General features: G+C 39.0%; 1 protein-coding gene across 1 annotated transcript; it reads right to left on the minus strand.

Moving 5' to 3' along the window:
• Nucleotides 1–1,476: 1,476 nt before the first annotated feature.
• Nucleotides 1,477–17,299, minus strand: LOC126377459 (uncharacterized). Its single transcript, XM_050025194.1, has 7 exons — nt 17,197–17,299; nt 16,220–16,448; nt 13,724–13,866; nt 12,681–12,825; nt 11,905–12,031; nt 1,873–2,027; nt 1,477–1,588 (listed from the first exon to the last, which is right to left on the minus strand). Exons 1-7 carry the CDS (start codon nt 17,297–17,299, stop codon nt 1,477–1,479), a joined length of 1,014 nt encoding a protein of 337 aa, XP_049881151.1.
• Between the last annotated feature and the right edge of the window lie 742 nt (nt 17,300–18,041).

The following is an 18,041-nucleotide window of genomic DNA, read 5'->3' on the forward strand; positions in this document are numbered from 1 at the left end:
GACTGTATTATAATTATACAGGGTGTTAGTGACATCGTAACAAAAACTTTGAGGGATGATTCAGACCTTTATTCTGAGTACTTATCAAGTGGAATTTTTCGTCGCAAAAGTATGGAAATGAAAATAATTAAAAAAGATACTAAAATTTTCATGAATTTTCCGATAGGAAATGCCATTTGATAACAACTCAGAATCATGGTCTGAATCATCCCCCTCAGTATTTGTTACGGTGTCACTAACACTCATACGCACTTGTTTGGCTGTGTACCTGTATGTACTTGCACAGGATGGATGTGACATCGTTACAAATACTGAGAGGGGTGATTAAGCTTATTATTCCGAGTTAATATCAAGTGGAATTTTTCATCGCAAAAATTCACTTGATATTAACTCAGAATCATAGTCTGAATCATCTCCCTCAATATTCGTTACGATGTCACTAACACCCTGTATATTATAATTATTTATAGCTTTTTGTCCAACCGTTTATAATGTATGAAGGTACGTTTCTGTAGAACTAAATATAACAAAATTCAAAATAAGTTTCGAATTATCAATTACGTTTAATTTCCCCGGTTGGGAACTGAATATTATACCATGAATATTATCCCACCCCGACCGTCAGTAACCCTTAACAATATTATGATATTACCTTATTACATAGCTTGTTCGGTTCGTAAGGTTTACCCTATCCAATTACGATATTATCTTAAATCGTTAATCTTAGATGAGCCCCTATCTTATTTGCGTGTATGGTTTGGAAGTGAACGTTAAAATACCTTTTCTAGGAGTGATCGCTTGCTAATCCTACAACTTTATGAATATTTAATCTCCTCCTATCGTGTGGGTTGTGAGATGGATTACCAACCCCATCCACCCTAGTGTCAGGGTTACTATTGAGCCGCCAAAGGCCCCTGATATGACCAGGCTGACCTGGCTCATGTAACGAGTACTTACTTATATCAGTAAGTAGTAACCGGGACTAACGGCTTAACATGCCTTCCTAAACACGGATCATGTTACTTTTGGACAATCAGGTGATCAGCCTGTAATTTCCTGACCAAACTATGGACCACAATGTATTTTTTTTTTGTGATGTGTCCCTACTGGGATCGTAGATCGAAGCCAGGACCTTCGGATCGTGAGCCCAACGCTCAACCACTGGACCACGGAGGTCGTTCATATAACGCTATAAACAAGACTTACCAAAAATACTTATCGACACAGCTTCGTCTCTCCACAGAGCAATTTCAGGATGCCCCCAAAGTCACCCCTAAAATGTCTAAATACTAGAAAGGATATAGAATAGAAAAGAAATAGTTTATTAAAAAAAAACACACACAAAAACATGATCGAAATGAAATCGTGTGATGATATTGTGTCAATTTAGTTCATTGACCTTCGAATTATCCATAAGGAAATATTTGTAGGAGGTTGAGGTCCATCGCATATATTTTTACGATATTGTCACCAGGGTTATGAGCAGAACCAATGGTCGGGTTTGTGTATATTTACTGATCTTTCATCGATTCCTGAATCTTGTTTGGAAAGATTGGAAAGATCTGGTGGAGTTGTACATACGATGTTTCTAACACCACAGGATGTTAGAGACATTGTAGCGAAAACTTTAAGGGATGATTCAGACTATGATTCTGAGTTTATATCAAGTGGAATTTCACTCAACTCTCAAAACTCAGAATCATGGTCTGAATCCCCCAAAGTTTTTGTTATGACGTCACTAATATAATATACACGGTATATTATAAATCCTTAGGCGTTATGTTATGTACCAAAAACCAATAAAACAACCGTTAATTCTTCTACAAAAATATATTCCAAATCAGTAAGAAAGTCCAGAATACCAAATAATACAGGACTGGATGAAGGGCGATTCGCTCTGCGGCGTTGTCATAGTCGACTGAAACGTCAGTAATGTACTGGGTCAGTCCTAAACCGCCCACACTGTTGGCCCTAGGACGGGGGTCGCCCCCAGGACAGTTCTGATACATCATGTTGAAATCACAGTCCTGGAAAAGGAATCAGAAGTCATTCGAGGATCATTCATCTCTCTACCTTACGGAGCTGAAGATTTGACAGGTAGGTACGGTTTTTTACACAAGCGCCTGCCTAGAGGAAGGTCAGATACTTTCCAGTTCGAAGGGAAAACCAGCCCAATTACAGGTTAAGTCACATCCAAAAACATATTCCTCGGGTTATGCATAAGCATATTTATGTTGTGAGTTTCCTCACGATGTTTTCTCTCACCAGTGAGCAAATGATAGGTAAGCAAACATGAATTAGGAAACAAATTCTAAAAGTCATTGCTTTAGAATGAAGAGCCGTAATAGTCCAACGCTTGCCTCTCACTTTGAGGTCGCAGGTTCGAATCCAGCACAGGTCTAAATCAATGATTGTCGAATTTGTTTTCGAATTCATGTTTGAATCATAAGTGATTATCACGTGCTCAGCGGTGAAGGAAACATCTTGAACCCACATTGCCGAAAAATGCAATTTCGGAGGTATGTGGCCTAACTGTATTGGGTTGGTTTTCACTTCGCTTGTTGGAAGGTCAGACAGGCAGTCGTCTCTGTGAAAAACCGGACCTATCAAATCTTCCGGGGACCCTGTGAAAAACGGAATATTGCTAGTTTTGAACCTTTGACCTTACAATGAGAGTAAACTGTTAGACTTACACGGTTATTTATTCATGGATCAATAAACTTTATAAAATTTTAAGAGGTTTCCCCAAAGGCGTAATTTTGTTTAAAAGTTCTAAGAGATTTATCTTTAGATTGATCATAAAACCATTACGTAGGAAAGGTTTTACCGTCTGTATTTGTCTGCAACATATAGGCAACATACCCTTGACCGATAAGATTAATCTACATTGATCAAAGTCCTCCCTGAAGGGAAATTACTTAGTCTGACCTCCGGATTTACGCTTTCAGACCTCTCCCATTTAGCTGAGAAGCATATTATATTATTTATATCGAAGTGTTTTGAAAGAATTATGCTCTCTTCTAACTTCAAAGGGTCATAGTTCAGGGTATGACATTTCTTTTAGTTTTTTAAGCTTTCATTACTTTTTGTATGGTTATTATATTCACGATTAACATAACACAATTGGTCTTTATATTCCAGGCAGGCAGAGCAGATACCTATGGAGCATACTCCACCACGCTGCTCCACTGCGAGGTGTTTTTTACAGCTAATAATCGAGACCAACGCCTTAACCTGCCATCTAAAGCACGGCATCTTGTTTTTTGGACAATCAGATGATTCAAGCCTGAAATGTATTTACCAAATAAAAGACAATCTCACACATTGATTCCTACAATCTCCAAATCGGGAATCAAACCCAGACTTCTTATATAGTGTGGGTTGTGAGATGGATTACCAACCTCATCAACCCTGGTGTCAGGGATAGTGAGCCGCCAAAGACCTATGACATGACTCATGTAACGACTAATTGCTTACATCAGTAAGTAATATCCGGGACTAACGGCTTAACGTGCCTTCCGAAGCACGGATCATCTTACTTTTTGGACATTCAGGTGATCAGCCTGTAATGTCGAAACTAAACTAGGAATTACAAGGTGATTTTTGTGTGTGAGTAAACCCAGACGAAAATAACAAATACAATTTATTTTTCTTAACAAGATTACTTACTTTACAAAAGTCAATTATTTCAATGTTGTTTGTCACTGCTAAGCGATTACTACGCTCTCGGATATTTACATTATTTTTTAAGAAATATGCCGAATTTCAATGTGGAAAGTGCGTTTACCGATTTAATGAAGAAGTTAGCAGCTTTGGAGAAAAAAGTTGATTCCCAGGCGTTGCTAATTAAGGAACAAAATACGAAAATTGATGATCAACTGCGGGTAATTCAGTCAAATACATCTTTGATTCAAGATCAGAAGAGGGTCATCGAAGATCTATGTGTCAAGGTGGGAGGACTCGTGGATATGTGTGTGCCCAGCGAGAAGAGGGCAACACCTACTAGCAAGCCGGCAACAACCAAAAGTGCGAGCAAGACTGCAACACTTACGGACGGCGCCCGCGCCGCTGTGCGCCCCACTACTTCGGAGCGCAGCCTGCGTGCGCTGAGTCGAGCGACTAATAAGGCCGCGGTCACGTTAGGCGAGAAACAGCGGAATACTGACACCGAGCCTACAAAGGAGTCATCATCATCAACGATTGAGGGTGACAATAATGAACATTTTACATTGGTTGAATCCAGAAAAGGGAAGAAATCGCGTCCTAAGGTTTTAAGTGGTGGTAAAGTTGGGAACAACATCATTCAAGCGATCGAAAAGAAGAAATTCTTACATGTTTGGTCGTTACATCCAGATACTAAGGAGGACATCATAATGGAGTATGTCAAATCTAATACTGGGACGAATGATGTAACAGTGGAAAAGATTAACCCAAAAACTAAACGTGATTACTCGTCTTTTATTATTGGAGTACCTGAAACGTACTATGAGAAAATAGCTAGTATTGAGTTATGGCCAGTGAACACAAAACTAAGCGAATGGATTTGGTTTCGATCCTCAAGAAAGGGCACAAAAGAAGCTTAGAGTTAGCAACAAAAATAATTGCTACAAATTGGAGATTTTATACCAAAACCTCAATGGACTGAGAACCAAGCTCAATCAATTTTTTACCAACTTGCAAGCGTCATCGGTAGATATAATTACTGGGACCGAAACAGGATTAACTCATACATTTTGTGACAGTGAATTAATACCACAAGGTTACACTATTTTACGTTGTGACAGAACAGACGGCAGAAAAAACGGTGGTGTTTTCATAATTTCCACTCCGGAGTACGAAATGAAGCGAATCGCTCCGCCCGTGAGTGTGAACGACGCCTCATTCGAAGTCATTTGTGCAACCATACATCGCGGCGGTCGGTGTCTGATAATGTGTGCCGTTGTTTACATCCCGCCGGATAGTTCAGATTCTGATTATATGCGTTTATTTTACCTTTTAGAAACTGTGTGTACTAAATATAAAAGTGTGTTAGTGGTAGGAGATTTTAATATGTATTCGGCGTCGCCTGAAATAGAAGCTTATTATGGATACTTTGTGACGTATTGTGAATTTCTCCAACGTAACACCATATTAAATAAAAGTAATAATAGACTACTAGACTTAGTTCTGACCAATCTATCGGAAGATTGTGTTATGGTTAGGAGTGAGTCAGAGGCAGCGTTAGTGATAGAGGATCGTCACCACCCGGTGTTATTAGTGAGTGTGCGGGCCGAGTTGGGGCGCCCGGCACCGCCGCCGCCCGCGCCGCCTCCGCCAGCTGACTCGGAACCGGTTCGACCGCAATGGAATTTCCGTAAGACAAACTTTACTTACTTATATACTGAATTACAGTGTGTTGATTGGACACTTTTATATAGCATAAGCGATCCCCAGGATGCTTTGGATTACTTTTATTCTGTACTAAATACACTTATAAATAGCTGTACACCAACTAAGAGGCAGTCATCATCATGCGCATACTATGTATATCCGGAATGGTATACAGCAGAAATAATAAGAAATATTAGAATTAAAGCCCATTGGCATAAAACATATAAGCGAACGGGCCTAGACTCGGATTACCAAATATTTTCTTATTATAGATCGCTAGTGAAGGAGGACATAGCTGTTGCATATGAACAGTATAAAAATAGACTACAAAATAATTTTATAAGTGATCCTAAATCTTTCTGGGGGTACATTTGCTCGCAGCGCAAAAATCGTACCAAACTCAATCTTACAAAGAATGGATGTCCTGTTGCGGTTGAAAAACGAGCGAAAGAGTTCGCTAAGTACTTTCACTCTGTTTATAACCAGGAGGCACCGAAACTGAGTGTTGATGAGGCGGTCCGTGCCGCTGGCGTCGATAACGCGGGGGCTCGCGTGCACCTCAATCAGTTGCGGCTTTTGGATGTGCGCAGAGCTCTGGCGCGGCTTAAGCCAAAGCTTTCAGTGGGACCTGATGGGATCCCCCCCTATTTAATTAAGGATTGCAGAAGTGTTCTGGAAAGTCCACTACTGTATATTTATAACTTGTGTTTGGCTGCTTGTTACTATCCAGAGCAGTGGAAGTTAACGCGAGTTATACCTATACCGAAAGGAGGCTGTGATAATGATGTATCTGGTTTCCGACCTATTGCAGTACTGTCTACTTTCGCTAAAGTTTTTGAATCTATTTTATATAAGCATATATATGCACGAATAAATTCACAGTTAGTAGACGTACAGCATGGATTTAGGCCAGGTTACAGCACTAATTCCAATCTTTTGTCCTTTACAAATGAGGTCATTTTGGAACTTGATGGTGAGGCTGGGGGTCAAGTCGATGCGGCATACTTTGATTTCCGCAAAGCCTTTGATACGGTAGACAATGACGTCTTGTTGGTCAAGTTGGCGGCCATAGGCTTTACACCGCATTTACTAAAGTTTTTCGCCAGCTATCTGAGAGAGCGTAGGCAGTATGTTGAATGTGACAGATATGACTCCGAGCCGTACTATACGTTTTCTGGAGTGAGTCAAGGAAGCAATTTGGGCCCCCTTGAATTTCTCATATTTATTAACGATTTGCCTAATGAAGTAAGTGAATCTAGCTGCCTTCTATTCGCAGATGATCTTAAGCTGTTCGTTCCTATTCGTGAACTATCAGATTGTAATAAACTGCAACGAGATATCGATGGTGTATTGGAGTGGAGCCTCCGAAATAAACTATTATTTAATATTGCGAAGTGTAAGCTAATATCATTTACAAGAGCTAAAACACCACTGCATTATAATTATATACTGGATGGAGCGGTTGTACCACGGGGGTCATCAATAACTGACCTAGGAGTCCTGATGACATCGGACTTTGGTTTTAAAAGCCACATAATGCAGATTTGTAAGAAGGCATTTCAGAACCTAGGTTTTATACTACGTCAAACTCGAGGCTTTGACAATATTTCTGCAGTGAGGGCATTGTACAATGCCCTAGTTCGTAGTAAACTAGAATACTGTGCAACAGTATGGAATCCCTACGAAGCAAAATATACTATGATGATTGAGAAGTTGCAAAACAAATTCACAAGAGCGTTATATTTAAGATTATATGGAGTATACCCCTTTTATCCGCTGATGTATCCATCGCTATTTGTTCTAGGCATGGTTGGATATTTCCGGTTAGAGGTCAGAAGGAACGTAGCATTAGTTTTATATGTATATAAGATACTCAGGGGGTACATCCACAACCCTGATATACTTAAATGTCTAAGGTTAATTGTACCCAATATTGAACATTCGGCTAGGCGTCTTCCTACAATGTTCGCAGTAGGTATTGGTCGTACCAACCTCGGGAAGCACTCACCTATTGCCCGGGCTACTCGCGCGATTAACGAAATAGCTCAAGAAAACCCGGACACAGATTTATATACATGTTCGTTGGAGGAATTCACTAATATCAGTCTAAAGTTTTTTAGTAAATAGTTTGCATACATTGTCGATTTGGTTTATCTGTAATGACTATGTATATGTGAAATAAATAAATAAATAAATAAATAAAATAAAATATTAAAGCTATATTTCTTAAACCACTCGCTTTCAAACCTTTCAATTTATTTAGAGTTATTTGACTTTTCTAAGCCCAAGCGAACGTTATAAAATGGTGAAGTTTGTGCGGCAGTTTTAATAATACGTCTGCCAACAAACCTATATCGGAAACACACAGCTTAATTTTTATTTGCTATACGATTGCCAAGATGGAAAAACATTTCACCGCTATGAATCAAAGTCATCTGAAACGGCCTCTGTGGTCCAGTTCAGCGATGTGCTCACGATCCAGAGGTCCCGGGTTCGATTTCCGGTGCGGACAAATCACAAAAATCACTTTGTGATCGCTAGTTTGGTTAGGACAGTACAGGCTGATCACCTGATTGTCCAAAAAGTAGGGTAATCCTTGCTTCGGAAGGCTAGTTAAGCCGTTAGTTCCGGTTACTACTTACTGATGTAAGTACGTAGTCATTGCATGAGTCATGTCAGGAGCCTAAGGCGGCTCAATACTAACCCTGACACCAGGGTTGATGGGATTGGTAATCGACCTCACAACCCACACAATAGAAGAAGTAGAATCAAAGTCATGAGTAGACAAAAATAACAAAAGAGGATGTTAAAACGCCGGAGACAAGCTTGCACATAATTTATGAGCCAATTTCCGAGGAATCGTGTTAACAAGCCATGCAATCTGAAAGTGTTGCCTCGTTTGCTCATGCAAAATTTAAAAGCAGTGACAACACTGTCCGGGGTATGAGTTGGAAAAATTAGATTTCGCGTCATTGCTGCAATGGCGCTGGCTTGTAACAAATTAGCTGTAGCCAGCGACTTTGTTTGGAAAGACTTCCGCGGCAAGTGGGACTCTACGAATAGGGTTTATTACATATACCTGTCCATCAGGCTGATGTGTCAAGATCACCAGAACAGTAGTAAAAATTCAAATGGAAAAACATTCTGACTCGGACGGGACTTGAACCCGCAGCTCTTGTCAAGCCGGGACGAGCGTATTAAGATCTCAACCAGACACAATGTAAAGTCTAATGTGTAATTTAGTGTAATGTCTAGTCTGTAGTGTGTGTGTGTGCATGCGTGCGTGCGTGCGTGCGTGCGTGCGTGTGTGCGTGCGTGCGTGCGTGCGTTCGTGCGTGTGTGCGTGCGTGCGTGCGTGCGTGCGTGCGTGTGTGTGTGTGTTTGTAAGAGTTTGATTTCTTCAGTTTGGGATTTTCATCAAAAGTGGCTTGACCAGTAGGGTATTTGACTGCGTCAAGGATAAATTATAAAAATGCTAATCTGGAAACATGATCAAAAATCAATCTCTTCTATGAATAAACTAACAATAAGTACGACATTTGACTGCATTTGGGAATGATATCACAGGAGAGTTTTTCCATAATATCTCCAAAGAAAACTTTCCTTTTGACGTAACGTAAAAAGTATCTCATTTGACTAGGGTGTCAAGTAGCCTAGTCTTCTGATTATTTTGTTCTGCCCACCCTGTTACGGATTACGGGCGTGAGTGCAAGTAGGGAAATGTACGCTTTTCACGATCTTTTAGTTACAGTTAATAAATAGCATTAGGCTTGCCCCCTATTATGGAAATGGTTTATATTATATTACACAGCTCTGCTTACCCCTTTGCGGATTCGGGCGTGATGCTATGTAGTTACAGGAGTAACAGCGCTTGTAAGTACATCAAATAAAGTGGAACTTCTCGAGTCATTTAAAGAGAAAATGCTAGCGAAACAAGCAACAAGACGACACGACGAGTGGAAGCCAATAAAACGATTCATTGATATTCACCGTTCAAGTAGTATCGACAGATTCAGTGAGCTAGTATTCAATATTAGAAAGCTACATTTTTCTTAACGGATAAATACAACAGGGAGGCTAAAATGACCACAACGAAGCAATTAATCTAAGACACCAATATTGTAATTTGACATTTGCCCATAAGTCAGAGGGAGTGACCCTAGCTACATCCGACCCTACATCTGCGTCTTACCTGGTCCAACGCCTGTCAGTGGCTGTGCAACGGGGCAATGCCGCTAGTGTAATGGGTTCGTTTGGGCCAGGTCAGATTCAGAACACTTAAACGCCTAATTGAACGTGACGAAGTTCCGTATGTTTCTCATTATGAGTTACTTAAATAGAAAAAAGAAAATGTTTTTTTTTTATTATGTTTTTGTATTCTACTTTTCATAGTTTCGGTCAATATTATAGTATGCTCTCAACTATTCTATTTGCCAATATAAAAGTACGTGCGCAATGCAAACAACTGTCAAATAGCAATATTGCTTTTTCTTAGATAAATTGCTTCGATGTGGCCATTTTAACCCCCCTATTGCTCGTAATAGTGGACAGAACTTCAAACCACCAGAAGCTGTTTTCGTATTGAAGTCCTGAAGTGTAACTATGTCTATGTATGTGTGTGTCTATGTATGGTTGCCTGGAAGAGATTGCTACTTAGAAATAAGGACGCCTATTGTACTCATTTTATTTCTCGGTTTTTTATTTTGTTTTTTTTGCTGTCTGTGCAATAAAGTATATGTTATGTTCTGTTACGTTACATTACATTATATTACGTTACGTTACGGTACTTTTTTTTTATTTATTTAGATAGGTATACCAACAGTACACATATTGTAAAGTTATAAAATTACCCAATTTACCCACTGAATAAAGATGTTTTTGAATTTTAATTTGAATTTTACACGTTTTATTATGCCTCGTAATACCACTATAAGTGACAAATTATTACTTACTGAAATAAATACGTATATGTTACAAGACAGGCAACCCTTTAAAGGTTAAATAATAATCCTGATACTAATACTGGTGATCCATCAAGAATTAAGAAAACCCCATTACGACTGAAGGTACACGAAACCGTTAACGTTTCAAGTGTTCGTATAAAAAGATAAAACTCTACAGACGAAAACTCTTCAACTGATATTGAAATCGCAACTAGGATACGAGTCAAAGAGTGGAATCCAATAAAATCTTTCATTATGCTTCGTCCTCTAGTGCTTGTTATTCAATCAGTTTGAAATAGCAGTTTATTGAAACAATAAAGAGATTATTTGGAGCATTGCACTCTATGTAAGTGAAACGTGGACTATGACACAGAGAGACAGAGAGAGGTTGGAAGCGTTTGAGATGTGGTGTTGGCGAAGGATGAAGGGTATAAGCTGGACTGAAATGGTGTCAAATGAAAAAGTGCTGGAAAGAGTTGAAGAAAAGAGAACCATATTGAAGACTATAGAGAACCGGAGAGGGAATATGATTGGCCACCTGATACGACACGATTCATTTATAACAAACATTATAGAAGGAAAAATTTAAGGGAAGAGAGGAAGACCTAGATCTAGGATAACATTTATGAAACAAATAAAAGAGAAGGTGCAGGTCGTGTCGTATCGGGAGGTGAAGGTTTTGGCGGGAAGAAGAGAGGAATGGCGGTTACTCCACCGACAAGAGCGCAGCTCTTAAATAGAGAGAGAGAGACATATATTGAACTGAAAACTAAATGTTGTTGAAAATCGTAGGGTTGTAAAACTTTTTCGCAAATAAAACTGAAATCTCTTACCCTTAATTGTGCAAACATTCTATGAGAGAGAGATTGTGTGAAAGAGCAAACTCAGAAAAGATCATAGTGCTAAAAGTATTGCGAAAAAGCCTTCTTGCAACTGACTCTAATCCCTTTTTTCTCTTTAATACCTCTAAATGTTTTCATTCGTCTTCTGTTACATTTGACTTGTTTTGCAAATAAAGCAGTAAAATACAGGGCGCTAGTGACATCGTAACGAATATTGAGGGAGATTTTTCAAGCCATGATTCTGGGTTAATATTACTTAAGTGGAAATTTCCGTTGCAAAATTCATGTTTATTTTTTTTAAATAATTTTCAATTCTATACTTTTTTATAGCAAATTCCAGTTGATATTAACTCAGAATAATAACCTGAATCATTCCTCCCAGTATTCGTTACGATGTCACTTACACCCCGTACAAGTACATACATGTAGCCATTCAAGTAGGTATGGGTGTTAGTGAAACCGTAAAAAATACTGAGGGGTATGATTCAGACTATGATTCTGAGTTGATATCAAGTGGATTTTCCTGGCGGAAAATTCTTCAACATATTAGAGTTTTTTTTTAAATTATTTGCCGAACTTTGCGATGGAAAATTCGACTTGATATCAACTCAGAATCATGGCCTAAATCATCCCTCAAAGTTTTTGTTACGATGTCACTAACCCTGTACGTCTTGTATTATTATTTCTTACATTTTCATTTATTATTTTTGTTACAAATAAAGCAGTAAATATACTTTTAAGTTACTGACCTGATAGACATCACCTTCTGACACAATAACAGAAAATTTCTGTAACACCACCGCTTTGCGCTGAGGACAGACGTCGGAACGGGAGAACACCACATCTAACACACACCGACGAAACTTGGCACGACCACTAGAATAAAAAAAAAATTGTTATACTTCCAATGGTACAAACGGCTTACGTGGCCCAGTGGTTAAGCGTTGGGCTCACGATCCGGAGGTCCCGGAATCGAATTCCAGTGGAGACATATGACAAAAAACACTTTGTGATCCCTATTTTGGTTAGGTCATTAGGCTGATCACCTGATTGTCCAAAAAGTAAGATGATCCGTGCTTCGGAAGGCACGTTAAGCCGTTGATCCGGTTACTACTTACTGATGTAAGTATGTAGTCGTTACATGAGCCATGTCAGCCTCTGGCGGCTCAATAATAACGCTGACACCAGGGTTGATGAGGTTGGTAATTCACCTCACAACTCACACGATAGAAGAAGAGAAGAATGGTACAAAGAATTTTCTGGTCACGGATCAAATCAAAAACAAATTGAAACCAAACTAGGAAAACCCAGGCTTCTATTAATGTGCCCTTATGATAGGCAAATAAATAGTATTTATTATATTTCAAAACTTTGGCCAAGCAAATCCATCCATATATATCTTAGGACTTCGTATCAACAGTGGCTGCAAGTTGTCTTTGATTACTTGTGGCTCTGCCCACCCCATTTGGGATTACGGGCGTGAGTTTATGTATGTATGTGTTGGCCAAGCAATTCCAGTACTAACCAACATAAATAAAAATGAGTCTCGTAATGAGTCCATTCAGAGGTGGTGTTCTTCTTCAAGCCGTCGACCAAATTCTTAAAAGTCGTGTAGCAAACCTCCCATTGATCCGAAGTACCCTTCACACATTCCGCTAAATCGGTATATTCTAAGGGAATAATATGAAAAGGAATAAACAAAATCTATGTCAAGGTGGGGTAAAATGCATGCGAATCAAAAAAGTGAAGATATAGAGATATGTATAGATAGATAGAGAGAAAGAGATGGCGTAAGTCCAACAGTATAGATGTCTGTGAATATGTATGATAAAATTGTATAGGATACTGTTGATATTCGTAAAATGAAATTAATGTAAAAATGGCCGCATGATAATAATAGAGACAGTCAAGGCAGCTACTTTCATGCCGCGTCTTAAGGGGGTACCGGTACTATTCGCAACGATCATGATAGGTTTCGCCGTAATGTAAAATCTGTGATGGCGCTTGCTGAGAACGTCTTGTTGGCCCGAACTGACTGCACGAACGCTCGATATATACATCGTAACACCGATCAGAACCCACCTTTAGGAGTCATAAGCGAAAAATCACTTGTGCAGGACGGCCTGCGTAACCCAGAAGTTAAGCGTTGGTCCTCAGTTTCAAATTCTAGTGAGGATATATCACCAGAGTTACTTTGTAAGCCCAGGTTTGGTTAAGACATTGCAGACTGATCAGCCGATCGTCCGAAAAAATAAATCCATGCTTCGGACCTTTCGGAAGGCACGTTAAGCCGTTGGTCCCTGTTACTACTTTGATGTAAGTATGTCGTAACATGAGCCATATCAGGGGCCTGTGCGGCTGAATAATAACCCTGACATCAGGGTTGATTTGGTTGGTAATCCGCCTCACAACCCACACGACAGAAGAAATACTAGTGTAAGAAGATATTTAAGATATTTCAAAAAAGTCACAAGCAACATCTTAGTGTTACATACATGGTATTAGATACATGTGACGCCCTGCAACAGCAACGTAAGAGGTGACAGCATCTTCTACATGAGTACTTACGTTCAACGAAGCCTTTATCATCACAGATGTTATTGACGACATAGGAATGACCGTTGATGCTTTCTTCGTTAAAATGGCTGTCTGTTACATCTCGACAGTCCAGGTTCCATTCCAACGCACAATTTGTAAGATACTTCACGGCACTGAAAATAAAGAATATACACTTCTCATCAAAAAAATCGAAACACTTCCGTTTTCATTGTTTCTGTCCGAATTTAACACAAAAAAGAATTCATACGATGAAAAAAAATACATAAATGTATAGCTGGCAGTTTGGCCATTACAGTAATAAGCGAAAATTCAAAATTCAAAATTAGAATTTCATTTGTTTATCTTATAAACGAAATGAATCACTGTTTTGAGACAAATGTGTGTTTAGGGTTGGAGTACATTTAGCGTTTAAAAACTAAAAATTGGCGCCTATCCTTAAACTTTTTGTTTTTTATTTCAATACTGTGACTTTGGGACGTCTGAAAAAAGGTTTTTTTTCTAAAACGTATGGATACTTCGCCCACAGAAGCCGCCCAAGTTGTGGCATTGCTGGATTCTGGCCTTAGTCAGCGTGTTGTGGCTGCAAGACTGCATCTAAGCCTGTCATCTGTTCATAGAGTCTATAAACGTTATCGGGAGACTGGTTTGTTCACGCGCCGTTCAGGATCTGGCAGGAATCGGGTCACTTCTGAGCGAGATGATCGATTTATTGTAACAACTTCTTTAAGAAATCGACGCCTTAACGCTTTTCAACTGCAGCAGCGGCTTCGTGTTGTACGAAGGGTGGCTGTAAGTGATTCTACAATTAGAAGAAGGTTGAAGGATCGTGGACTGGTACCGCATAAGCCAGCAAATGGGCCGAAATTAACTGCAGACCATCGAAGAGCGCGCCTTAACTTTGCACGTGAGCACCTAAATTGGTCATACCTACAGTGGAGCAAAGTTCTCTTTTCTGATGAGTGTAAAATTATGCTGTATGGTAACGACGGAAGGAACAAGGTCTACAGAAGAGACGGAGAACGCTATGCACAATGCTGCATTGAAGAAAAGGTCAGCTATGGTGGCGGTTCGTGGACGGTTTGGGGAGGAATCAGCGCCGACGGTAAGACAGAGCTTGCTTTCGTGTCTGGGCCACGTCTGCCTGCACTAAACTGTCATCGGTACGTCGAAGAGTGTCTCGAGCCTCATGTGATGCCCTATGCACATTTTATTGGCAACGGCTTCATATTCATGCACGACAATGCTAGGGCTCACACCGCGGGCGTCGTACGAGATTATCTTAACAAAGTCGATATCTCTATTATGAAATGGCCAGCAAGAAGCCCGGACATGAATCCCATTGAACATCTGTGGGATGAATTAAAGAGACGAATTCGAGCAAGAGATCCTGCCCCAGAAACACTTAGCCAGCTGCAAGATGCAATCCAAGAGGAATGGGACAATATACCACAGCATGTGATAGTGACTCTCATCCGATCGATGAAGAACCGTATGGAAGCAGTAATTAGAGCTCGGGGAGGGAATACAAGTTATTAAATAAACGTTTTTTAGCTTTTTTTTCATTTACGTGTGTTGTTTTATCCATTTCCTTTATACTCCATACGGAATAAAAATGACTCATTTAACAAAATACGAAACCTATGAAAAATTCATTTAAATTTAGAACATTAACATTAAGATTTGAAAAGCTCATATTACTCACTATTAAACGACATTTAACATTTATTCCTAAATGTACACATTTTTCTGATAATCCTGACAAAACGTAAACTTGCAAGGTGTTTCGATTTTTTTGATGAGAAGTGTATTTCCATGTTAATTACAATTTGAAAATACTCCATTAAGAACAATGAATTCTAAATCTACTAAGTACTTAAACTTCTCCATGTTAGTACTTGTAAACTACCCAAAATCAGGCCTTATGTGATCTATTAACGAACCAATTTTCATTAAAATCGATGGAGTGACTCAGATGTAAAAAAGCATCAAGTCATCTGACAAAAACATTTTCGCATTTATAATACAAGTTTGAATATTAAGTTTGCAGTGTGCGTACCTGCACCACATAACATAAGGTCACGACTTTATACCAATTAGGGTAGTCAGAAGTACATCCATCGCAAGATGACCAAAGAACCCACAACTCACCGAGCTTTCTGTTAGACCAACAGAATAGGTGACAAGCCATATCGTTGTCTATAATGGTCGAGGCAATGTTGTTAGTGAAAAATTGCACTTAAGATAAATTAATAACACATTGGTGCGTTTTTTCGACCTAACTTATTGTGAACACTTATTGTAACTTATTGAGTTGCCGCAGATGGCATTAACATAACAAATACTTTATTGCACAAACATGAAAAAACAAAATACAAAAGAAAAGAGAAATAAAATAGGCGTTAACTTAACATTAACTTCTTAGGCATTAACTTCTTGGCCAGAATTAATTTCTTGACCGGATCACATTAGTGCAAGTCCATCACCGGAGTTCAAATCACCACCTACCTGCACCACTCGTCAATCTTCGCAGGCAACGGTGGAGATTTCTTATTGGAATTGTACATCATTGCAGCACTCATCGTACAATTGAGTGCATACTCAGAGAAGCTGTCGCAGTTTATATTGCGTCGTACATCTAGCTTCGCTTTAGGTATGATATCCTTCACCTGTTCTTCGTCAACCGTAATGGCCACGGTTTTACCTTTACCCGCAAATGCGTCTTCATCGTCCGGGTCTGGAATAAAATCATTAATGTCACAATTATTTTCATCCTGAGAGCCCTCAGCCATTTTCATTTGTACGGCCAAGTTGTTAGTGCCATTTGCTGCAAATCTACAATAAGTCAAGTCAATAAACAAAGGTCATCAACAAGATGCCAAGTGATATTAGTCGATCTGACATTTCAGCTCGTAATGAAAACCAGTTCCAATTGCTCCCAATGAAGGACTTTCCTGGTTATGTCCCTCAAAAAATAATATAGATGGCGTTGTATAGATTAAACGTGATAATAAAATTACGCGCATTGCTCGTTTACATAATTATTCAAAAATATATTGTAATGGCAGAAGCATATATACAAAGATATTAGTTGCTTGATATTTGGATCAGATATGGTATAAAATTATGTTGCTACCTACTCGTATATTGTTTCTGTTTATTTTGACCAGAATATTAATGGGTGGATGATGTATTGTGCCTGGGTGTAATAACAAGCGTCATCATTTATACCCAAAAACCATATCCTTGAAATTAGACGGTTAAACGAAGGCAAATCTATTCAGCGTCATCTATATTTTTTTGGGAATGGGACCTGGAAAGATTTTTTTGGGAATGGGACCTGGAAAGTCCCTCATAATTATTTCTAACGACTTACTTACTTAAATGAATAGCCAACCCAACCAACGGCTTATCGTGCCTTCCTAAAAGGAATCATATCGCATTTTGTGATAAACAAGTGATTGAATTGAGTGGGACAATCTCACAGTCAGTAACAACCTTGACATGAACACCAGTCACATATATTTTGAAGCGCTTAAGTGACTCAACCACAGCCAGCGTCTCCAATCCGTAGCTGTGATAAACCATTTCCTCTTTAGTGGTCACTCTGCTAAAGTATATGACAGGCTTCAAATCACCGTTTGGTTGTTTTTGTAAAAGAATGCCTGTAAGTCCGAAGTGTTATTCGTTTCTTGACGATATCACTACCCTGATCGTAAGCGGGACGCAAGATCACAAGACCAAGAAAGGTATAAAAACAAAAGCAATGAGTAACCTGAAGTGGCCAATTGCGGCTTGTGCTTACCCGCTGCAAAAGTTACTTTCCAAAAACATGCCAAAAATATGAATTGCCCTATATATCTTTTACGCATTTTACGCGAACACGATTCAAACCATGTTTCTTTTGAACATCACACCAACATTATTCAGAATTTAATAATCATTATAAAACACGAAAAATGTAAAATAAAGAAAATCAATTTCTCAACATTTGACAGTTAAGAGGACATGACAGATGATAACTATCTTTGACAGCGGGATGATAAAAAAACATTGTGCTGTAAATGAGGAATTATTATGCGTCTCAACAAGAAGTCCATACAACAAATAGTACGGCGACTGAAAATTCAACTTGATATCAACTCAGAATCACGATCAGAATCATCCCTCAAAGTTTTCGTTACGATGTCACCAACACCCGGTATAGGCTATTTATGTTATGTTATGGTAAGGATGAATTATATGTCTAATATTGTATGTGTAAGTATTTCAGATCTAATCATTGCTATCAAAACCCAATGCATGATCACGATGTCCATACCTAATATGG

Source organism: Pectinophora gossypiella, chromosome 23 (assembly GCF_024362695.1).
Source record: "Pectinophora gossypiella chromosome 23, ilPecGoss1.1, whole genome shotgun sequence".
NCBI lineage: Eukaryota > Metazoa > Arthropoda > Insecta > Lepidoptera > Gelechiidae > Pectinophora > Pectinophora gossypiella.

Excerpts from the sequence above, each read along its gene's own strand:
- LOC126377459 (XM_050025194.1), bottom strand. The coding sequence starts at position 17,299 with ATGGTTTATCACAGCTACGGATTGGAGACGCTGGCTGTGGTTGAGTCA. Across the intron at positions 16,449-17,196 it reads TGTCAAGGTTGTTACTGACT|ACCCGGACGATGAAGACGCA; the intron begins GTGAGATTGTCC and ends ATTTTATTCCAG. Across the intron at positions 1,589-1,872 it reads ATCGCCCTTCATCCAGTCCT|AAACATCGTATGTACAACTC; the intron begins GTATTATTTGGT and ends CTGTGGTGTTAG.